The sequence below is a fragment of the Apium graveolens genome, chromosome 1 (assembly GCF_009905375.1).
Source record: "Apium graveolens cultivar Ventura chromosome 1, ASM990537v1, whole genome shotgun sequence".
NCBI lineage: Eukaryota > Viridiplantae > Streptophyta > Magnoliopsida > Apiales > Apiaceae > Apium > Apium graveolens.
This window is the reverse complement of record NC_133647.1, coordinates 175,866,476-175,890,862: the sequence shown is the minus strand read 5'-3', so window position 1 is coordinate 175,890,862 and position 24,387 is coordinate 175,866,476. Positions and strand designations below refer to the sequence as shown.

General features: G+C 34.0%; 3 protein-coding genes across 3 annotated transcripts; 2 read left to right on the top strand and 1 right to left on the bottom strand.

The window, feature by feature from the left end:
• Positions 1-9,355: 9,355 nt before the first annotated feature.
• Positions 9,356-10,868, bottom strand: LOC141722188 (uncharacterized). Its single transcript, XM_074525030.1, has 2 exons — positions 10,494-10,868; positions 9,356-10,402 (listed from the first exon to the last, which is right to left on the bottom strand). Exon 2 carries the CDS (start codon positions 10,399-10,401, stop codon positions 9,652-9,654), a length of 750 nt encoding a protein of 249 aa, XP_074381131.1. The 5' UTR covers position 10,402; positions 10,494-10,868; the 3' UTR covers positions 9,356-9,651.
• A 5,675-nt stretch (positions 10,869-16,543) lies between these two features.
• On the top strand, positions 16,544-19,670 carry LOC141722172 (putative nucleoredoxin 2). Its single transcript, XM_074525029.1, has 2 exons — positions 16,544-16,760; positions 17,613-19,670. The coding sequence occupies exons 1-2, from the start codon at positions 16,578-16,580 to the stop codon at positions 19,092-19,094; spliced, it is 1,665 nt and encodes a 554-aa protein (XP_074381130.1). The 5' UTR covers positions 16,544-16,577; the 3' UTR covers positions 19,095-19,670.
• A 2,077-nt stretch (positions 19,671-21,747) lies between these two features.
• Positions 21,748-23,995, top strand: LOC141671733 (putative nucleoredoxin 1). Its single transcript, XM_074478064.1, has 2 exons — positions 21,748-21,861; positions 22,521-23,995. The coding sequence occupies exon 2, from the start codon at positions 22,713-22,715 to the stop codon at positions 23,754-23,756; it is 1,044 nt and encodes a 347-aa protein (XP_074334165.1). The 5' UTR covers positions 21,748-21,861; positions 22,521-22,712; the 3' UTR covers positions 23,757-23,995.
• Positions 23,996-24,387: the final 392 nt, after the last annotated feature.

The following is a 24,387-nucleotide window of genomic DNA, read 5'->3' as shown; positions in this document are numbered from 1 at the left end:
TTTTTTGAGTGCAACTTCCCAATCAGCAGGTTCCTTCTTTTTCGTAAGCGGAAGTTGATATTGTTGTTGCTGCTAAAAACCTGGAGGTGGATTCTGTCTTGGAACTACATATGTCAGATTTAAGTATGGTTGTTTCTGTAAGAGAGATTGTTGTTCGGCCTTTGATCTGGATTGTAATAAGAATTATTTTGCACAGGCCAAGATTGTCTTCCTTGAATGAAAGATGCTTCCTCCGGAAATTGAACATATGAATATTGATCAACACCATAATCATTATACTCTCGCATTGGAGCAAAGATAACATTAAAATCGGCCCTTTGTCCATGTACCTCTTGAGTCAGGGAATCCAATTTAAGGGTGAGCAAGTTCATCATCTCAGTATCTTGTGTTGATTTAACAGAGTTTGCACCACTAGGTGCCAATTCATAGTTATTTGCAGCCAGTTGCTCGAGAAGTGCTTTTGCCTTGGTTACTGGTGATTCCTTAAAATCTCCTCCAGCTGTCACATCCAAACTCAAACGAATTTCTTTATTCAAGGACCCATAAAAAGTACTCAAAAGCATACATTCTGAATATCCATGATGCGGACATTTTCTTAACAATGACTTGTATCTCTCTCTCACATGCCTGATATAAGCCTTCACCTGGTTTCGTCTTGAAACTTATGATGATTGCCCTCATTTGTTGAGTCTTGTCCGAAGGATAGTGTTTTGATAAAAACTCAGTTGAGAGACTTTCCCAATTATCCACTATATTATCTGGAAGTTGTTGAAATCATTCCAAAGCTCTTCCCTTTATAGAATAAGGGAACATGTGAAGACGAATTTGGTCAGCATTCACTCCAGTGATTTTGAATGAACCACACATCTGCACAAAATGCTCTAGATGACGGTGTGGATCCTCTCGCTCAATATCTCCTTCAAAAACAGAGTTGCTCACCATTTGAATTAAACTCGGATTAGTAGTGAACTGAGCTGCATTAATTGCTGGAGTCTTGTAAATGCAGTTTGCAAGATTAGGAGTCTCATGATCCCAAATAGAAGTTTCATCAGGATTGACATTATTCGCAATTTGACGGTCACCCATCTTCTCTCTTTCTTTTCTTTGCTTAGCCTCTTTCCTTAAAGCTCAAAAAGTGTGTTCGATTTCTGGGTCAAACTCTAAATTTCCCGCACTTGTAGAGCATCGCATATAAGAGTTATACCACCTGAAAAGAAACACAATAAGATGGATCTTGGAAACAAATCTGATAAAATATAAACAATAAGGAATAATTAACCTAAAATTAATATTGATGCCTTCCCCAGCAGCGGCGCCAATTTGTTGTTGTGTATTTTAAGAGTATCGTTCGCAGGGAAGGACTGAATTTAATACTAGTTCAGGTTGTAATTCTTTTACCGTTTAGACGTGAGAATAATAATTGGGTTTGTGCTTTTAAACTAATGAGAAAATAAAATTAATGATTTAACAATGATAGAAAGCAATCCAGGAATAAGAGTTCTTCATTGGTATTAATGAATGTGTTAGTACGTGATATTCAAGTCTCGTGCTCTTGCTAAAAACATCCCACTAAAGTTTATATTTTTCTCTCCCAAGAAACAATATAAAGCCTCCAACTACACATTGAAGTCACTCCCATGATCAATCAACATACAATTGTAAACTGTTAAACCCTAAGAAATTTCTGTTTCATAACTCGCATATTAATCTCCCAGTTAAATATTTGAATAATGTCTATTGCATCATAAATTAGAATTATAAATTCTCCCCCGATTCTTTATAATTCCTAAAGATACAATAAAGGGCTCGCGACTCCCTCAATTGTGTTAAGCACTCAACAACAGATTAGCAAGATAGAGAAATCACAGTACAATCACACAATCATATTTAACCAATGAATACTACCTAATTCCCAGATTATGGAATTAGTTACTCATAATATATGAGAAAACAAACATATATTTATAACTGAAATAATGATTAGAAGAGTATAGAGTTAAGAAAGATACAACTTTATGAAATCCCTCAAACTTGGAGTGAATCTGTTCAATCCTTACTCAAGTAAGCTTCTCTCTCAATACAATCCATGCTCTCTAATTATGAATGATTTTATATAACCTAATAGAAAAGTGTTTTTAATTATTTCCTTCATAAAATATAATCTGCATTGAAGTTGGATAATATTATGAAATTCATATGCAGATTTGCAGTCATGTTTATGATATGATCTAGACCAAAATAAAATATGAGATCACCTCCAAATTGAAGATAATTCTTTTAGCTTCGGGTGGACTGGTAGATGGCCCAAATCTGATGTCCAGAACTCGAGTTAAGGCCCAAACACCGATTGATGTGAAGCCCTCCAACAAATTCGAATTTTCATATGATTTTAGCCCAAATAGGCCAAATCCCTTCCAACTTTGAGAATTATTATTTCCCTTCATTAAATACTAAAATAATATTAATAAATGCCCAATTAAATATAAAATCATATAAATATGCAGATAAAATCCCTTAGAATATATATAAATATATCTCTATTAATTACTGAACACCTGATATATTTTAAAGATAGAACCGTGGACCTTCGGATAGAGGCAATAAATCAGCCAACTTATTAGATATCCGAAGTTATCATACTTCTGTCTTAAAACTGTGCGGCAAGAAAGTAATCAAAAATTTATTAAGGCCGAGAATGAGGCTGAAAATGTAAATAAATTTTAATTTATTAAGGCCCAGAATGAGGCCGAAGATGTAAATAAATTTTAAAAATTTACTAAGGCCCAGAATGAGGTCGAAGATGTAAATAATTTTTTAAAATTTAACAAGGCTCGGAATGAGGCCGAAGATATAAATAATTTTTCAAAATTTACTAAGGCTCAGAATGAGGCCAAAGATATAAATAAGTTTTTCAAATTTACTAAGGCCAAGAATGAGGCCGAAGTTGTAAATAAATTTTAAAATTTACTAAGGCCCGAAATGAGGTCGATGATGTAAATAAATTTTTAAAATTTACGAAGGCCCGGAAGGAGGCCGAAGATGTAAATAAAATTTTCAAACTTACTAAGATCTAGAATGAGGCCGAAGATGTAAATAATTTTTTTAAAATTTACTAAGCCCCAAAATGAGGCCGAAGGAGTAAACTTTCTCAAAATTTTACTAAGGCCCAAAACTAGGTCAAAAAAAGTAAACTTTCTTAAATTTTATGAAGTCCCAAAATAAGGCCGAAGAAGTGAGTGAAACATAAAATTATGCTAGGAAAAAACCAACCAAAGTTGCGAAAAAAAAATGCAATTAAATAAAATAAAGCCCGAAGGCAACAGGGAGGTAGGCCCGAAGGCACAAAAATTTGAGCCCGAAGGTATTAAGTTTACAAAGTTTTAAAAATAACAACATAAACTAGTCAGAAAGGTCTTCGTCGGGACCGGAGGAGAAGACACGGGGCTCATCTTAGGCAGGCTGACCGACAGGGTCGTCCATGCCAATATCAAGCAAAAGCTTGTGATCCCAGCTCATATTATGGGCCCGAATGGCCGCGTCATCAAATCGTATCTGGAAGTACCGCTCCTCCATGACCTTCAACTTTTTCTTCTCCTTACAGAGTATCTTCCTAGAAGTCCTCAGCTGGGCATCCCTCTGTTCGACCTTCTTCTTCAGTTAGGACGGCTCCTCATCCAAGTTCTTCTTGTCAATGGACAAGGCCGAAGCTTGTCCATATGACACTTCCAACGCCTTCACATCCTCCTCCGCTTTGGTCACCCAGCGCCTTCTGTACTCGGCTCAGATCCTCCTCCGCTTTGGTCGCCCTGATCTCCACCTGCGTCACGCCCTTCATCTTGGACCCTGTCGGCCAGGACAGCCGCCCAAAGAACAACCTAAAAAGGAGTCATAACACAACATCAAAACAAGGATGAAAAAGATGAAGGAAAAGGAACTGCAATAAAAACTAAGGTGAAAACATACCATGGAGAGACGAGCCATGAGCTCGGTGCAGGCATCATTTGGATCAACGGTGGTATAGACCGCTTGATCCTTTAGAAGCATCAGACCCCCTCAGAGATCAGGACCGACCTCCCTCGCGACCGCAGTAGCTCTCGATACTATGAAGTCTGAAGATAGCACAACCCATTTCGGGGCACACGTCTCTATAACATCCTGCTTTGAGAATGAAGCCTCTTGCCGGAATCGCCTCCTGGTCCGAGGAGTCAGATCTAGTTTCGCCCGTGAGCTCCAGAGAGGGAGTGGGCGAGTGAGCAGGGGAAGGCATCGGGACACAGACATCGATTCCATCAGGTCGAGAGTCCCCTTCAATAGCCCGTTATTGGGCCAATCTCTGCATAAAAACAAGGCAAACATCAGTAAACCAAAATAATAATGGTAGTAGGTGAATCATATCTACAACTAACAGTGCACGAAGAAAATAAACAAGTAAAAAAATGTTACCACTACCCCATAGGACGAATAACCATTCAGGATCACGACTGCTGGTAAGCGCCAACTTTGGAAGTTTAGCACTAACTAATTTATGATAGTACGTGGAGTCTTCGACTCCAAGAACCGGCAGAACTATGGACGTGGGGTCGACATCCTGCCAAACGCCGAACTCAGTCAATAGAATACCGAAGATGTAGCACCAGTGTGTGTGGATTTTCTTGTTACTAAAGTTGGTGGCACACCAATCTGCCCGACCGGCTCTTTGGCTGATGGTAAAGAAGTCGTCACTCTTTCCGTTCCTACGGAAGTCATAGTGAAACCAGAACAGGGAGGTCGAAGGCTTGACCTTCGTCGTCTGGCATCGGAAATGGAAATTATTTATGTGAATGAACCCGTTAGGGTCCATCTAGCCTAAGGCAATCTTCATCTCCCTTCAGAAGGGAAACCCGAAAACAACATCGAAAAGCAGTTTGACAATTCCTATGGCACAACCGCCCGAAGTAGCAGGGACGGGTTGAGTGTGGTATATCCTATCGGATGCCGTCGACATATAAATATGGTAGGCTCCTCTAAGAATGTGGTATTTGGCAAAAAAAGCCTCTATATTTGTCTTTGTTAATTAGGTCGGAGATTTTGGCGACTGAAAATGAGGCTATATCGCTGAAGTGCGCATGTCCGAAGGAAATTCCTGCCCTGTTTGAAGGGCCAATGTCATGATCAGATCGATCCATGTTCATGTATCCTAAAATGAGGAAACGTTGGTCGTGTACTCGGTCAAATAAATAAAGAAGAAAAGGAAAGAGGTCGAGTACAACAGGCCGCACCAATCTGAAAGGACGAAGATGAAGAGTGGACTCAAAGATGTTCAAGGATCAGCTCCCGAAGTGTGTTTATAAACTTAAATAATCCGAAGATTGTTTAAGGCTAAAAATGCACTCGCATGCCATCTTTAAATCCTAGAAACCCCTGAAAGTGCAAAACAAAGGGAAACAATTCTAGACTACTACAGAGACAGACTCCAAAACCCAGAAAATTCAAAGTAAATTGGTCTAAATTACTCGTATGGACATACATGACATGTAAACCCGCAATCGGTTAACCCAAAAGCATCAAAATCAAGATGTAGAGTTTACAATGAAGAAGCATCAAAACTAAGAAGACGGTGAACTTACTTTCGTGTAGAAAAAGAGATGCATGATACGGTTGTTGAGGAGACTTTGATTTAGATTTTCCCGTGTTTGCGAGGGTTTGTAAATATTTTATGCCCTGGGTTGGAGTTTCAAATGAAAATAGAAATATTGAAATGATGGTGGAAGCGTGTATATATATACGAAATAAAGTGACGTTTGGCTGCCTACACACCCAAGAATATTGCGTTCAAAATCGACGGTCAAGATTTAAAACGATTAGGATTCAATCGTGGGACGGTGGTTATAATCTCGAGACGTGATAATTGTCATCATTAAGACAGTCACAGCTTCCCAAGCGACACTTCTGTGTTCAATCAATTTCCGAAGCACCGAAAATTAGGGTTCGTGTCTTGAGCCTTTTTTGGACCGAGAAGGTTGGACTTCGCTCAAGTTTTTATCTTCGACAGAAGTCCAGGGACATGTTGGAGGCCCACTCATTCCAAGCCCATAATGGGGTAGTTGGGCCGATGACAAAGGAAGCCGAGCTGACGAAAAAAGATCGGTCCATTAAGGAAGATAGTGGAAAAGCCCAAGATAGGCAAGGACGTACTAATGGAACCACCCGAAGTCCCAGGGTGAAACATTAACAATTCTGGTTATATATACGATGATCTTAATTCATCAACACACGTAGTAGTATATATCACTGAGAGACTATATTGTATTATGATTCACTCACAAAAATTAATTAACTTATTCTCATATCGGAGGTGAATCGAAATATCATCCCTCGTATTTTTTTTTCTTTGCAGATCAAGTCAATTTATCTGAACAAATATTTATCGGTAGAAAACTAGTTCCGACAATATATTTATTCATATCATGACGTCACTTTTACACAAAATGGCAGTTAGAACTTTTCCGCAACAAGATAGTACAATTGTCAAAAACAGAGAATTTAAGACCAAAACCAAACAAGCAATGTGCACCCCAAGAACGCAATTAAAACACAACTAATTTAATTAGTCCCGTCGAAAGAAAATTAGTTAAAAAATAATGAGTGGTGGTCAAATTATCACATTTCTTAAAATTGATGACCTAAATATTAAATTTGAGAAATGTGATCCAAAATATTAAGATAATTTGAAATATAATATCTCATATTCTGTATTTGATCTATTATTTATTGTTTTTTAGCAGAATTCCACTTTATGAGATTGTGAACATGAGAAAGATTTTTTAAACCGTTATATGCCCGAATAAATCTAATATCATGTATTTCAATCAATTTTTTTGGATATTTACACCAGAAAATAAGGAAAATAAAATTTTTTGAGATACCCAAACGATACACGGTTAGTAAAAATGGTCAAAATATTGAAAATAGGAATTATTGTCACTTTGCCTAAAAAATGTTATTTTTCTGTTTTTTAAATACAACTGCATGTCCCTGTCAAAAACAACAACTATATGTCACATGTTACTCGTGAGAGTCTCGAGCCTAAGTCGTAAATCAATCAGCAAGTCCCCAAGCATTTTATTTGAATAAATTTTTAAACCAACAAATCAAAGTAATCTACTCCTGATCATTTTACTGATTTTACTAAGAAAAAAGATCTCTTTTTTTAGGAGTACATTAAAGATCAAAAAAATTTAGTCCAAAAACCAAACTACAAACCCCAAGAATCAAGATATTAAAGACCTTTGAAGAAAGCACCGGTATGCAAAACTTTTTCCCGTCACTCTAAAATCTTAAATTCTAAATAACAAGAATTTCTAGGTTGCTCATTCAAAAAGATATAAAATTGAAATTAGGTATTTAGAAATTAGGGGTTTCACCTTATATTGGCAACATTAAATCTTGCTTGTGGAAGAACCTAGTCATGAAACTAGAAGCACAACACCAGTAGCAAGAAGTTTGAAGAGTTAATTGAACCCTAGATTTTACTGTAGAATCGCTAAGTCGCAACTGGCAGGTATTTCATCCAATAACAAAAATTATATGCAAACATCCTAGCAGGAGCAGGGCGTTTTGTATAAAGTCGCCAAAAACTTTTAAAAAGCTTCTCAGCATGGTGTACTGATCACTAAATGCAACACATATCATAAACAGAAAATCTGTAAACATTAGATACCAGGCAATTTCCATTTTCCTATTTCCACCCTGCAGAAGCACAAATTTGTAGATGCTGAAATGAGACACTGCCATTGAACAGAGACCAAGACTCTTTGCGATTTGAATTATTGAAACAACATTTATCAGACAAGCGTCACAAGTAAATATACCAAACCCATACTAGCTAATGACCCAGCCAAATTAGATAATAAAGATCGATAAATATAATAAACAGACTCCCAGATCATCAAATATTTAAAAACCAAATTGAAAGCGGTTATGCATAACAATATCGCAAGTTAAAACGACCAAAGATTCACATCTAAATTCAATAGAGACCACATTTGACAAAATAAAAACATAAAAACTGCACTAAAACAAGAATCTCGATTATAGATAGTTACAGTGTTGAATTTTTTAAATAGCAAAACACATTTAATGATAAGTTTAAAAATAAATAGATTACAAACTAATTCTAGATATTCTTGATTCCCCATTAACTAATCAGCACAGATATCTTGTGATACCTTTTGCCAAATTTCCACTGCATCTGCAAACTTTTTCCTTTAACTCGTCCAAGCATGTGCTTCATTTGTCCATTTTCGGAAGCATGTTTGTGACCTAAGTTGATTGGTCATGTTCAAGTTTTTTTACAAGTGGGTAAAGATTATCAATGATCTGCAACTAAAATTTATATTAAAATTGAATGAAAGGACGAAAGGACATGTACGTACAAGAGAAATTGCCGTAAGAGGCTTACAATCTTTTGTTCATCAGCAGGAACCTTTTGCAATACGGCAAGATGCCCTAATTCTATAGTGAAGGGTGCCATGTGTGGTAACTATAAAGGGTGCCAAAAGGAAGTTAAATGTCTGGTGAAGCTTAGGAATAAATATAACTCTAGTACAAGTAAAACACAACCTTAATTCTTTATAGCATGTAACCTTGAACTACACCCTCGCCTCTCAAATTTGTTTCGCTACAATTAGAACTAAAGAAAGCTTTCATTGCCAAAGATAACAGATCTGAGGTAAGGCTAAGTAACTGCTGAGCTAAAGCAAGCTATGATACCTTTTGCCATAATTATTAGCCACATGCACCTTTTCCCATCCCAGTACCTTGATCATATGTAGTAGTGTATCTATAGAGTAGTGTGATGTAGTGAAGAAAGAATCAGGTAATTCATATTGGGCCTACACACCTCATATGCAGGCATTATAAAAGGTTCATGAATCCTTCCTCAATACAAAACTCATGGTTGGGTATTTTGTAAAGGAGAGGAGAATAATGCAATGTCACCCGGACTCATCCAAAAGTGTCCAACATGGGAACATGTCCAAGTATCGGACTCTGAAATATTTTGAAAATTTTACATAATTTTGGCATATAATAGGTGTCTTAGTGTCGAATGTCCGACACAGGTACTTGAGGAAAATTAAAAGTCGGGGTAACATAGGAATAATCTGCAAGGAAAAAAGAATGATGTGTATTAAGAAATTATTAAACTGGTTTGTCTTTATTTTATACAAGTATCAGGATATGTAGCTGAATCTTATAAATTTAAGAATATTTAATACAATTAAGGATTTAAGAATATTCCAGGATCACATCATTATATATCTGGCGTATTTGAAACATTTAGCAATAACTCAAAGAATATAAACTAAGTTGCCATTAAAGATTCAAATAAAGGATCAAACCCCCATAAAAAGATCAAATTACATCAACAATGGTGAGGAGGAAAAACCACCATAGCATATAATCAAGCTATACTTAAACAATAGACTCAATACATAATTAAAAATAAATAAACGCAGGCTATGTTGCTGTCCAAAGAAGCTACGATTTTTTGAATTTTGAATGAAAAAGGTACCAGGACAGAATATTCGCAGTCGAAATGTCTAAAGGTTGAGAAAAGTAACATATAAACTGTGCCCTGAAAGCATTACTAGAAGTACTTCGCAACTTCATTCAGTCTTCCTTGATTTGCTTAAATCCTTCTATTGAGAGGAAGCTCTCGCTGTGCTTGAGAGCTTTTACCAGAAAGCTTTGAGATGGAAATTCAATAGCTTTGGTCTTTTTATTCCCAAAGTCGTGCACCGTTTCTCCTAATTTATCCCTTCCAAGAAACTGCTTTGCACCGAAATGCTCAAACACCCAATCTACCTCCAGACCAGGGTCGATAGTAAATGCCTTGTTCCAAAACACTTTATCTGAAGCTGCTGCCATAGTCCATAGACTAATAATCTCACTTGATGATCCATCATCATCAGTTATCAATTCTTCAGCAAATACCGCAACAGAGCCTTGAAAATTGAAAACATTTGACTTCCTTCTTTGCACGAAGCTAGGGAACTCAATGAGTCCAAACACTTCGTTATGCAAATCAAAAGTTACCATCTCATTCATACCTTCCAAATACAATACCCCGTCTACAACTGGACCCGATATCAAAACAGGACAAAAGGCGTAACAAACAAAACTAGGTAATGTAACACCAACAATGATCTCCTTCCACATATCAGACTTAAGTGTGTACAAATACACTCCTCGTACAGTAACAGGCTGAACATGATTAATTGCATCATATTCAATCCTTAAAACCTTAAAATCGTCCGAAAAACAATCAAAACCAAATGCTACATCGACTCTAAAAGGTTCGGCTTCCAAATCATCAGCAGTTTGGGGTTGATCATTAAATACAGGAAGTCTCTTACACATCCTAATGAACGGATTAAACAAATGAATATCATCACCACTAGGACTGGAAACACAAATAATACCATTACATGAGCTTACAAAATCCAACTTACGAAAAGGCGACCCCAGTTCGAGTTTAATGAAAGTAGAATCTGAGCAAACAACACTGGCGGCGCAACGGCTGTGGCGTGTTTGTTTTTCTTCTTCATCGGCTGCGGAGGATGTAATAAGGAGAACAGATGGTCTTGTAAGTGAATTAGTGTGGTGTGTTTGGATAAAATTAGGGTCTGTAATGATGGATCGCCAGGATTTGCAAACGGATTTGAATCGGAGCAATGATGTTGCTGGAGTCCATGATAGTATATTGAATATCAATTCATCTGATAAATAATGATGGTGCCATTTTGTTCGGACACATCTTCTTGACATAAACCTAGTTGAGGACGATGTTGTCATAATTCAAACCTCAATCTTTTTCTCGTGTCTCGACCTGTACATATATATAATATAAGGGTGCTGCGCAACTCCTAATGTAGTCTAATTCAAATTTGTTGGGTTAAAATTCAAATCAAATTCGCATTCAAATTGCTGATGATTAGAATAAGAATCGGGTACGGAGTTAGGATTTTTTTTTAGAAATTTAAATATTTTTTAATTTCTTTCGATGAAATGGTTCACTATGAAATAAAATATTGCAATTTTAACTTTATTTTATTGAAGTTAATTTGGTTAAAGTTATGCAAATAACTGACGTGTTATAATAATTTGGGTCAAATTTCTAGCAGTAAAATCTCGAATTTTGAATCTGAAGTAAGTTAAAGTCTGATCATATAAAGCTAACTTATTAATATATTTATATTATTTAAAATAAAAATAAATTTTTTTTGAATCATTATCTTATTAATATACTTATAAATAATAATACATATATACTTATTGTTGGCAGAATTCAATCCTGAATCTTGAATAGAGTATAAATATATATTTGTTGTTGGCGGAGTTCGAACTTAGTAGTTTGAGTAGTGTATATTATTTTAATATTTGAATCTAACGATCGTGATCACTTTATTAAAAAAATATAACGGTAATAAATGGAGATAAATAAACCAACCAAAAAAAACATATTAAATTATACTCTGTTAGGTTATTATATTATAGATAGTATAGATACTCGTTTACAAATGCACAAAAGGCTTGCTTCCTGGACTTTGGCAGGACCCTAAAAAATTTGGTCTTTGACTTTGATAGAATAAGACGGGCCAAACTTTGAGAATATTTAGGATTTTATGCCCTCGAATCGAGCTTTAAAACGAGTTTTTTTCTTTTCGAGCCGAGCTAGGCCAGGTTTCTCAAAGGACCGGGGCTTTTACTCGGTCGGGCTAGAATTTGGCTAAAAATATAGATTATGTGTAAGTGGGGGCGGATTCGGAAATTTTTGTTTAGGTGGGTATTGGCCAAATTTTGAAAATACATCTTTATATTTTTAATTTTGAGGGGATAGTTTCATATATTTTCAAAAAAATTAATGGTTAAAATACATAAAATTTGATTTTATGGGAGACACGTATCATCTGGTACCACTTATCAGATCCTCCCCTATGTGCAAGGTCCTAATCACGATCCGAATCAGGTTGAATTTACCGGATTTTGATCAATTCGTGTCGGCCTGAAATTTGGCGAAAATTATGGATTTCGCAAGGCCCTAATCTCGATCTGGATCAGGATATCTATCACCAGATTTTAACTAATTCGGGCCTGGTCAAATTTTCGGGTTCACATTTTTTGTGCATTTGTAGCCCAAACTTCGAACTCGATGTGACATAGGATATAACCATTTTAAAAAAAATAAAAAACTATCACATTCCTAACTATTTGACCGATTAATTCCCGATTAATTCTTCAAAAATATTTCACCGATTTAATTTTCAAAATCCGATTAATATTTATAAATTATTTTTGAATTACGTATTTAATAAAAAAATATATATTAAATATTATTAAAATATATAAATCTAATTTTTGTTCCAAATAATAATCAATTTATTGATTAATCTCTAACTAATTTTTAAACCAATTAATTCCTAATTATTTTCTAAACCGATTAGTACATATTGAAGCAATTGATCTCTTATCCGTTGCCTCATGGAGAAATATCTCTTATCCTTTGAATCTCCTTAAAAATGAAATTCATAAATAATTTTTTTATCTCAATATTTTGTATTCTAAAAAAATTTATGAGATAAGGTTATGTAATTTTTTTATAGGATAATTATTGAAGTTAATTTTCTGTGTATTTGAGTTTATAAATCTGTCAAATATTTGATCTTTTGACCGATTCATCAAATTCCTCATAAATGGCCTATAATTATGGTTGTGCCCGGTTATATTTAGTTGCAGCGTCTTTTATTTTAAAAATGTAATTATTTCTTTTTTGCAAAATACAAAATTAAAAAGTTTACTTTTCTAAAAAAGCTCTACAAAATATAAAACAAATTTAATTCAAATACCTACTAAAAAATTAAAAAATATTCAAAAAGTTTAGGATTATAATTTCATGTAATGGTTAGATTCCTGACTTGCTCACGTGAAATCCTATTTCCAGTTCAAAGTTAGTGTTTTAAAAATTCTTGATTTTTCAAAAAATTATCGTTTAATTCTTTAAAAATATTTGACCGGTTTAATTTTTAAAATTTAATTAATATTTATAAATTATTTTTGTTCCGAATAATTATCAATTTATTGATTTATCTCTAATTATTTGTAAAACCAGTTAATTCCTAATTATTTTTTAAACCAATTAGTACCTATTGACGCAATTTATCTCTTGTTCGTTGTCTCATGGAGAAATATCGAGAGTACATAAGGATCTTCATATGGTGTCTATAAAAGTATTATTTAGAATATGTATTAAACGTTAAGGACATGTGTTCAAATACCACAAGAAAATATTCCGTAATTTTCAGTTGAGTTGGGTCTTCATTAAGAGTTGGTATTAAACTCCTTGCTTTTCATTATTAATTTGAATGTGATTACTTGTACCCAGTGTTCTAAAAATCGGTCTAGGCGGCCGCCTAGGCGGCGCCTAGGCGCTAGGCGGTGGTAAAACGCCCCGACTCGGACCTAGGCGGTGATTTAGGCGTTTTTTCAAAAAATCGGGATTAGGCGGGCTAGGCAGTCAAAAATCGGTCCTAGGCGGTCTAGGCGGAAAATAATTAAAAAAAATATTTTTTTACCTTTTAATAATTTAATTCATTAATTTCATAATTTCACACAATATCATGTCAATTTCTAATATAAAGTATTGGTAATAAGTAACAAGTAATCAAATATATTTACTTTCTCACTTAAAATATAAAATTAACATATTATAATTAATTTAAAAGTGTGAATTAAAATATAGTTAATATTGTAAACTCAATAATTAGTACATAACGCATGTCAAATGTGTAGATATTGTTTAATATCATTCTAATTTCTTTTTTTCAAACAAATATTTGACATATTGATCATTATATAATTATAAAAATTAAAAATAATATTTATATTCTTCCGATTAATGTTCCGATTAATCGGTCCGATTAATCTCCGACTTGCCCATTAATCTCTCGAAGGTACCATCACCGCCCTGGCACGCCTAGCGATTTCTGGAACACTGCTTGTACCATTCAAGCTACTGTTCATTGGTGTACGTTGTTTGCTGATGATATTATGTTAATCACTGAATCTAGAGCGTAGGTTATTTCAAACTTAAAACGGTGTGCATCATTGGAGGCTAAAGGATTGCGTCTGAGTTGTTCTAAGAATGAGTATCTTTGGACAAATTCCGGCGAGTAAAATCAAGAGGAGGATGTTACCATTTGCATTGTTGATGTTCGTGTTTCACAAACTGATAGTTTCATGTATTTAGGCTGTATCATAACGAGCTACGATGATATTCTTGTTGATGCGAATCGTATTAAGGCGGGTTGGGTTAGATAGAGACCTGCTATTGAAGTGTTATATGACAATAGTGTATTTTTAAAGTTGAAGGGTAAATTTTATAGATTGAAAGTTTGACTGACATTAATGTATGATCTCAAGTGTTGGTTATTAGGAAAGCCCAAAAACCTAAATTGGAGAAGGCCAAAATACCTACGTTGCGATCAATTTGCGATTGCACAATGACGGATTATATACGGAATTATACTTTTAGAAGAGTTTTGGGTTGAATCTATTTCAAAGAAAATAAGGAATGGACGTTTACATTGGTATGAGCATGTCAAGCGCAAACGTAATCTCGGGGCTTAGACCGAGTTTTGTGGCTTACACCGAGTTCGATCGTAAAGTTTCATGTTTCATGTGATATATTAGGTATATGATTTTCTTCATATATTCTTATATGTTAACCAAAAGTGTAGAATTCCAGATTTCTACATAAAAATTGTTTACATATAACTCTCATGTGAAGAATATCATGAATTAGGTATTGCACATATACACAGTTATATTGTCTTGGTTCTTCACAAAAACAGTCTTATTATTTTCGAAATAGGGGTATAATGTATATATCTTACCCTTCTCAAACCAACCACCACGCTCGAAGCGGGTATCAAAAATATATTCCATTTGGTTTATTATATTTTAAAAAATAAAAGTTTAAACATTATTGTGAATCTTCTTAAAAATGAAATTGTTCAAATGAATTTTTATATCTCAATATTTTGTATTTTAAAAATATTTTAAATATAAGGTCTGTAATTGTTTTAATATGGTTTGTAACTAAAAACAATCATGTTTAACTTATATTAAAATTTTCTTGATAATAATTGAACTTGATTTTGTTTGTATTGTTTTTTACAAAAAATCAATCATTTTTTTTTTGCAGAATTAAAATTTATTTTTCTAAAAAGCTCTAAAAATATAAAACAAATTCAATGCCCCTAAACATTAAAAAAATAAAAAATCAAGAATTACTACTAAATCAATATACTTATATAAAGGAGAAGACGGAGGCGTTTAGCTGTCGCATCTCAGATTATCTCATTCTATTTTTCTAATTTTATTAATTTTTTGAATTAATAAATATCAAAAATTACAATTACCTTATATTCTCCTAAATATACTATCACCGTTCGTAATATTCTTCTAAAGTTTCTACGAAATCTTTAATTTAGATTTTTGAAATCAACTTACTATCATAATATTCTTCTAAAACTTCTACTCTACATTTAAATCAACTTACCATTTTGATATTTTCCCAATTTCCTTTTAATACCAATTCTCCTATTTCTCCTTAAATAACTTAATATATTTTATTTTTCTATATCAAAAATTACAGGTACCTTATATTCTTCAAAATAGTTTATCACCGTTCGTAATATTCTCCTAAAGTTTTTACAAAATCTTTAATTAAGATTTTTAAAACCAACTTACCATCATAATATTTTCCTAAAATTTCTCCTTTACATTTAAATCAACTTATCATCTTGATACTCTCATTAATTTCTATTTAAATATCGTTTCTCCTCTTTCTCCTAATATCAACTTATTATATTACTTTTTTTTTAAAAAAAATTAAGTTTTAGCCTATAAAATACTACAAAGGCAAGTATTTACAAATTAGTTTTCTCAATATTTTTTAAAATCATTATATTATTATATTTTTCTATGCTTATGTAAAAGCGAAGACGAGTGCGATGAGGTGGCGGCTCTCACATTGTGTCAATATATTTTTTGTAATCTTCTATTTTTTTTATATTATTAAATAGAAAAAAATAATACATTAATCATTGATTAATATATAATATAATTTTATGTTAATTTGTAAATAATGAGAGAAAGACTCATTGGAATAAAAATGTTTAAAGAGAAAACGATTTTTCAAACTTTTTAATTTAATGTATTTATTTATTATTCATAATTCTTGAATGATAAAGATTAGATAAGAAATATAAAAAAGAAAAAAAAAGACGAAAAATTATTTTAGAAAGCCATGGTGAAACGCGGCTCAGTAAACTAGTTTAATTCTAATGACGATCCAACTTTGCTCATATGAAATCCTATTTCTAGTTTGAATGGGTAATAAAACTCCTACTCCTAATGGTGATGGCAAATTAAGCAACTGCTAGATATATATATATATATATATAGTAGTAGTAGTAAAGTATAGACACGATCGCAAAAATCAAAAGGCCAGGCGAAGAGATTAGAAAACAAAGATGCCAACAACCAGGTCTGGGAGAGACACGACGTCGTGCAGCGAAGTTAATAAATTAAAGAGGAAGAGGAACAGTGTGGAGAAGCAAAGTTGTTGCATTAAGACAGGAGATACAGTCGATTTATCGAAACTTCTATTCACCACTCACAGAAACTACCTCTTCAACTACAACCTAAACCAACGGGTATGTCCATGTCCTGTATTATTTCTTATTCTTATTTGTCTTTGTTTTTGTTGTTCTTTCTTTAAGTTTTGTTTGTTTATTTAATAATTTAAACTATATTTACACTGAAGATTCCATCCTCTTAACGAACCCTTAACGTGATTATTTACAGGGACTTAGGGTTTTAATTTACTGTTATTTGGTTTTATAACTGGTGGCATAAGCTTAATTTCTGATATTTTAATAATTTTGAAGCCTTACACTCTTAAAGATTGAAAATTATATTTTCACTCAACATTGATTATTTTACCTATTTAAACTCAAATCGACCCATGTTTGGTTAACAATCAAACCCTAAATAAATGATCATTAGAAGAAATAAATAGAAAAGCAATAAACCAGACTTTTAGGTTGAGAAAGAAAGACGAGACAGAGACAACTTAAAAGGAGAATTGAGAAAGATTAAAAAATTATTCTTGCACTGCCATGCTGGCATTTAGCTGGGATTATGTAGGCAAAGTTTAGTGTTCTTTATGTTTTCTTGGACGCACGGATTTGTAACCAAAAAATGTAGGTTTTAAATGACTTAGGTTTTGTTCACTTGGATGGGAATGAAATAGGAAGAGAATAGAAATAGAATTATACTCTTATTAGAGGTGTTTTGGGAGGATATATATATTCATAACTTCTATTCCTTTCTTCATTCCATTCTAACATTTTATATAGAACTCTAACCTACAATCCACTCATTTAGGAAGGAATGCTCCATTTTTATTTCTTGCTCATTTCCCTCCTGATCTTGAATATTAGAGTAATCTTTTACTTACTAATGTTTGTTCACTATGACATACTGAATTCTGGTTTTTTGTGTAGGTCCAGGCCAAGGAGCTGGATGGCAAGGTTATTATTTTACTTTTTGCGTCACCACATGAAAGTAGCTCTTGGAGGTATGATATAACACACTTGTTGGATATTTACAGTAAGTTACAGCCCATAGGCGGTGTTGAGATCATCTTCGTTGCAGTTGGGGATGATTTTACTTGCCAGTATGACTCACAATCGTCTATGCATTCTACTCCTCACAGTTTATTTTTAGAAATATTTTATAAGGTTACATGGCCTGCCATCCCGCTGTCAGACATCAAATCCAGGAAACTCCTGCAAACAAAATTTGGCATCTCCGACCATTCATCTCACTCAATTATCATTGACCAGAGAGGTGTGGTTTTACAATGTGATGCCACCGATTTGTTCTGTAGGTATGGAGCTGCGGGTTATCCTTTTACCCAAGAAAGAATAGAATTCCTGGAATCTGAAGATAACGTAGCCAGAGTGCAGCCTTCAATAAAAAGAATCTTGGCCTCTGCTGAGCATGATTATGTCATCACTAGCAAAGGAAACCAGGTACCTCTTCACAACCTTGAAGATAAGGTGGTAGGTTTATATTTTTGTGCCGATCTTTATGACAAAAACATCACAATAGAACTTAAGGCAGCTTATGAAGAGTTATCTAGAAATATGGGAGACTTTGAGGTTGTGCTCATTTACCCGCATGATTGGTGGAAATCTTGCGGCCGCAGGGATGATGAAGATTTGTTCTGGAAAGCATTTGAGGAAATGCCTTGGCTGTCTCTCCCATTCGAAGACACAAATCGTACTAAGCAGTTGCAGAGGATCTTCGAATATCCCCAAGAAATACTGGAAGGCCAGAAGCCAGATCCGAGCCTGGTGATTATTGGACCTCAAGGAAATTTCGCCGAAAAATATGGCGCCAACATTTTGCTAGGGTGTGGTGTTTCGGCATACCCATTCGCGTTTTCTAATGCTGTGGATTCAGAGGTTGAAATGGTGAAGAATTTGAAGCCAGAGATGTTCTGGGATCTGGACACCGTCTTTAGACGTAAAAATGGAAGCCGAGTTCGATTTTCCCAACTTCTTGGCAAGAGAATTATAGTCGTATTTCAGAATTGGGGTTCTTCTTTTGACTCTCTGTTATGGGATTTAAAAGAAATGTATGTGAAGATGAAGGGTACAAGTGATGAGTTTGAAGTGATCCACGTCCATCATGGGATGAGGTCTTATCGCGTTGTTGCAGCTATGCCATGGTTGATCCATATTCCTTTTAATGAAGACTCGTTTGGTCACAAGTTTATAGATGATGCTTTTAGAGGTGTTAATAGTGGACTTCTTGCATTTGATCGTGATGGATCGGTTGTTAGAAGGGCTCTCTGGCCTGCAGTTGGAGAAGAGGTTTTTCCCTTTCACGTCTACGGGGATTTGGAAAACGAGGTCTTTGCTGATTTGATACGGAAGATAAATATACCCCTGGATCCGGAAGTGCTAGAATTTCTATGATTATGGTAAAAGAATCGACACAGGTTGTTAGAATTTTTTATGATTATGGTAATTATGTTAGTATTTATTAGAAGTATAAAATTCTGTTTATTTTTTTGCTATTTAGGTAAATTTTTAAAGTTGAGTGGGTAAATTTTATAGATTGGTAGTTTGACTGACATTGATGTATGATCTCGAGTGTTGGTCATTAAGGAACGCCCAGAAACCTAGATTGGAGAATGCGGAAATACGTATGTTGCGATGGATTTATGATCGCAAAATAGCGGATTATATTTCGAATTATAGTTCTAGAAAAGTTTTGAGTGTTGAATCTATTTCAATAAAAATAAGGGAGTGACGTTTTATGTTGGTATGGGCATGTCAGACGCAGACGTACTTCAATCTCAATTAGACAAGTTAAAAATATTTTGATTTGGGGAAAATGAAAGTAAGGCAGACTACTTCGGACGTGGCATGATCAATTGAGTTTGTATATGACGGTTTTAAATCTCACGGGTGATATGACTTTAGATAGCGCTAATTAGGGACGGAGTATTAAAGTAGTAGAGGCCGGGTCTCATGGCTAACACCAAATTCTGTTGTGAAGTTTCATGTTGCAGGTGATATATCAAATATATGATTTTCTAAATATATTCGTATATGTTAGCTGAAAGTGTAGAATTTCAGATTTCGACAGACAGTGATGTGGATTATTCAAGTGTAAGTCTCACGTGAAGAATATCACGAGTCCGGTATAGTACATATACACATTTATCTTGTTCTGGGTTTTCACAAAAATATTCTCTTTATTTTTGAAATAAGCACGTAATCTGCTTATATCTTATCTTTCTCAAACCCACCGCGCTCGAAGCGGATTATATTGAATATGTTCGATTTGGTTATTTATTTTTAGATATAAAAGTCTGTACATTATTTTGAATCTTCTTAAAATGAAATTGTTCAAATAAATTTTTATATCTCAATATTTAAAAATATATTAAAAAATAAGGTTTGTAATTTTTTTAATATGACTTGTAACTAAAAACAATCATGTTTAACTTATATTAAAGTTTTCTTGATAATAATCGAAGTTGATTTTGTTTGTATTGTTTTTTTACAAAAATTCAATCAAAATATTTTTTTGCAAAATAAAAATTTATTCTACTAAATTTAATTCTAATGGTTAAATCCAGCTTTGCTCATATGAAATCCTATTTATAGTTTGAATGGGTAATAAAACTCCTAATACGAATTGAGATGAAAAATTAAGCAACTGATATATATTATATAGTAGTAAAGTACATACATGATCGCATAAATCAAAAGGATCCAGGCGAAGAGATTAGAAAATAATGATGCCAACAACCAGGTCTGGGAGAGAGACGACGTCGTGCAGCAAGCCTCAAGGAGATGGAATCGTCATTTTGATGAAACAGTCAAGAAATTTGGCTTTATTCAAAATGAAGATGAACCATGTGTTTTAAAGCAGGTTAGTGGGAGTCATGTGACATTCCTAGTACTATATGTAGATGACATATTACTAATAGGGAATTACATACCTTCTCTACAGGCTGTCAAGACTAGGTTGGGAAATTGTTTCTCAATGAAGGACTTAGGCGATGCTACCGGATCAAGATCTATAGAGATAGATCAAGGCATTGATCGGCCTAAGTCAGAGTACATACATTGACAAAGTATTGCATCATTTTGGGATGCAAAAGGCAAAAAGAGGATATGTCCCAATGTCTCATGGGATATTGATCCCAAAAGAAAACTGCCCTAAATCATTAGAAGGAACTATCATAAAAACGCGTAGTTGTCATCATACAACCAAAACTAAACGTACACAAATATTAGATCGAAAGATATACGTGATATAATGCTAAAAATTTTAAACGTATATAAATGTAACAAATATCGAACTTTAATGTATATAAGAAATACAGCTAAGCAAACTTATGGGATCATTAATCTTACGAAACATACTCCTTGAAAATTATTAATTCCACAATACGAAAATTCCAGGGTGACGAGCATAAATTAGTTTTATGAAAATGTTATAAAAACTATTATAAGAAAGCATATATAGGCATAAATTAGTTTTATGAAAATGTTATAAAAACTATTATAAGAAAGCATATATAGCTGTCATCATACGACTGAAATCAAACGTACACAAATATTAGATCAATAGATATATATGATATAATGTTAAAAGTTTTAAATATATTTATATATAATAAATATCGAACTTTCATGTATATAAGAAAATTGGTGAGCAAATTTGTAGAATTATTAATTATACGACACAAACTCCCCAAAAATAATTAATCTCATAATAGATATTTTGACGAAAATCAATAATCATGTAAATTTTTAACACAGTTATTCGTATTTTAAACAAATTCGTGCCTGTGTACAAAATAAGGAATTAATATTAAGTAATGGATAATATAACTCCTAACACGATTTCTAGTTTGAATGGGAAATAGAACTCCTAATACGAATGGTCAGGGCAAATTAAGCAACTGCTATATATATATTGAAGTATAGACACGATCGCATAAAACAAAAGGATCTAGGCGAAGAGATTATTAGAATACAAAGATGCCAACAACCAGGTCTGGGAAAGAGACGACGTCGTGCAGCGAAGTTAATAAATTAAAGAGGAAGAGGAGCAGTGTGGAGAAGCAAAGTTGTTGCTGCGACAGGAGATACAGTCGATTTATCGAAACTTCTATTCACCACTCACAGAAACTACCTCTTCAACTACAACCTAAACCAACGGGTATGTCCATGTCCCTGTCCCTGTCTTATTTCTTTTTCTTATTTGTCTTTGTTTTTTGTTGTTCTTTCTTTAAGTTTTGTTTGTTTATTTAATAAATTAAACTATTATTTACGCTGAAGATTCCACCATCCTCTTAACGAATACAGGGACTTAGGGTTTTAATTTATAAGTTTGCATAAGCTTAATTTATGATATTTAAATAATTTTGAAGCTTTACACTCTTAAAGATTGAAACTTATATTTTCCCTCAAGATTGCTTATTTTACCTATTTTAACTCAAATAATTTATGGGATTATGTAGGCAAAGTTTAGTGTTCTTATGTTTTCTTGGACGCACGGATTTGTGACCAAAAAATGTAGGTTTTAAATGACTTAGGTTTTGTTCACTTGGATGGGAATGAAATAGGAAGAGAATAGAAATAGAATTATACTCTTATTAGGGGTGTTTTGGGAGGATATATATATTCATAACTTCTATTCCTTTCTTCATTCCATTCTAACATTTTATTTAGAACTCTAACCTACAATCCACTCATTTAGGAAGGAATGCTCCATTTTTATTCCTTGCTCATTTCCCTCCTGATCTTGAATATTAGAGTAATTTTTTACTTACTAATGTTTGTTCACTATACCATACTGAATTCTGGTTTTTTGTGTAGGTCCAGGCCAAGGAGCTGGATGGCAAGGTTATTATTTTACTTTTTGTGTCACCAAATGAAAGTAGCTCTTGGAGGTACGATATAACACACTTGTTGGATATTTACAGTAAGTTACAGCCCATAGGCGGTGTTGAGATCATCTTCGTTGCAGTTGGGGATGATTTTACTTGCCAGTATGACTCACAATCGTCTATGCATTCTACTCACAGTTTATTTTTGGAAATATTTTCTAAGGTTACATGGCCTGCCATCCCGCTGTCAGACATCAAATCCAGGAAACTCTTGCAAACAAAATTTGGCATCTCCGACCCTTCATCTCACTCGTTTATCATTGACCAGAGAGGTGTGGTTTTACAATGTGATGCCACCGATTTTTTGTGTAGGTATGGAGCTGCGGGTTATCCTTTTACCCAAGAAAGAATAGAATTCCTGGAATATGAAGATAATGTAGCCAGAATGCAGCCTTCGATAAAAAGAATCTTGGCCTCTGCTGAGCATGATTATCTCATCACTAACAAAGGAAACCAGGTACCTCTTCACAACCTTGAAGATAAGGTGGTAGGTTTATATTTTTGTGCCGATCTTTATGACAAAAACATCACAATAGAACTTAAGGCAGCTTATGAAGAGTTATCTAGAAATATGGCAGACTTTGAGGTTGTGCTCATTTACCCGCATGATTGGTGGAAATCTTGGGGCCGCAGGGATGATGAAGATTTGTTCTGGAAAGCATTCGAGGAAATGCCTTGGCTGTCTCTCCCTTTCGAAGACACAAATCGTAGTAAGCAGTTGCAGAGGATCTTCGAGTATCCCCAAGAAATACTGGAAGGCCAAAAGCCAGATCCGAGTCTGGTGATTATTGGACCTCAAGGAAATTTCGCCGAAAAATATGGCGCCAACATTTTGCTAGGGTGTGGTGTTTCGGCATACCCATTCGTGTTTTCTAATGCTGTCGATTCAGAGATTGAAATGGTGAAGAATTTGAAGCCGGAGATGTTCTGGGATCTAGACACCGTCTTTAGACGTAAAAATGGAAGCCGGGTTCGATTTTCCCAACTTCTTGGCAAGAGGATTATAGTCTTATTTCAGAATTGGGGTTCTTCTTTTAACTCTCTGTTATGGGATTTCAGAATTGGGATTGTTAGAAGGGCTCTCTGGCCTGGAGTTGGAGAAGAGGTTTTTCCCTTTCACGTCTACGGGGATTTGGAAAACGAGGTCTTTGCTGATTTGATATAGAAGATAAATATACCACTGGATCCAGAATTGCTAGAATATGTATGATTATGGTAAAAGAATCGACACAGGTTGGAATTTGTGTATTAAGCTTCTGTAATTATTTCAGTATTTACTTGGGAAAAATAAATTTCTTTTATTTTAATGCAAAATGTAAAGAGTGTTTATTTATAGAAAGAGCTTAATTAGGACAAGTAGAATAATGTATCTTCCGGCCCAACCTATTATCTTTGCGCATGGATTACTCTACAATTTTATATAGTTGTTGCCTTGTTGGTGTCTATTTTGCTGATGTTGTTCACATCCTAAATAAATTAATTATCATTTTCTTAAGGCCCCGGGAAGTTGAAACTTGAAAGTACCCACATTCAACTCATCCTACTGCAGCATTGTACAGATATGACTCATGGAATGAGGACAGAATAATTGACAAATACGTCATTAATTATCAACACAGGTTGGAATTTGTGTCTGAACGCTTCTGTATTTATGTTAGTATTTATTGGAAGTATAAAATTCTGTTTATTTTTTTGCTATTTAGGTGTGCTTAGGGAAATATTTAATACTAAATGTGGAGTAAAGGGAACCTGCATAATAATTCAAGAAGTTTAGGGTATGTTTATTTTAACGATTT

Bases quoted from the DNA above. Each gene is read 5' to 3' on its own strand.
- LOC141722188 (XM_074525030.1), bottom strand. From the start codon at position 10,401: ATGTGTAAGAGACTTCCTGTATTTAATGATCAACCCCAAACTGCTGAT.
- LOC141722172 (XM_074525029.1), top strand. From the start codon at position 16,578: ATGCCAACAACCAGGTCTGGGAGAGACACGACGTCGTGCAGCGAAGTT. The intron at 16,761-17,612 runs GTATGTCCATGT...TTTTTTGTGTAG, and splicing joins ACTACAACCTAAACCAACGG to GTCCAGGCCAAGGAGCTGGA.
- LOC141671733 (XM_074478064.1), top strand. From the start codon at position 22,713: ATGCATTCTACTCACAGTTTATTTTTGGAAATATTTTCTAAGGTTACA.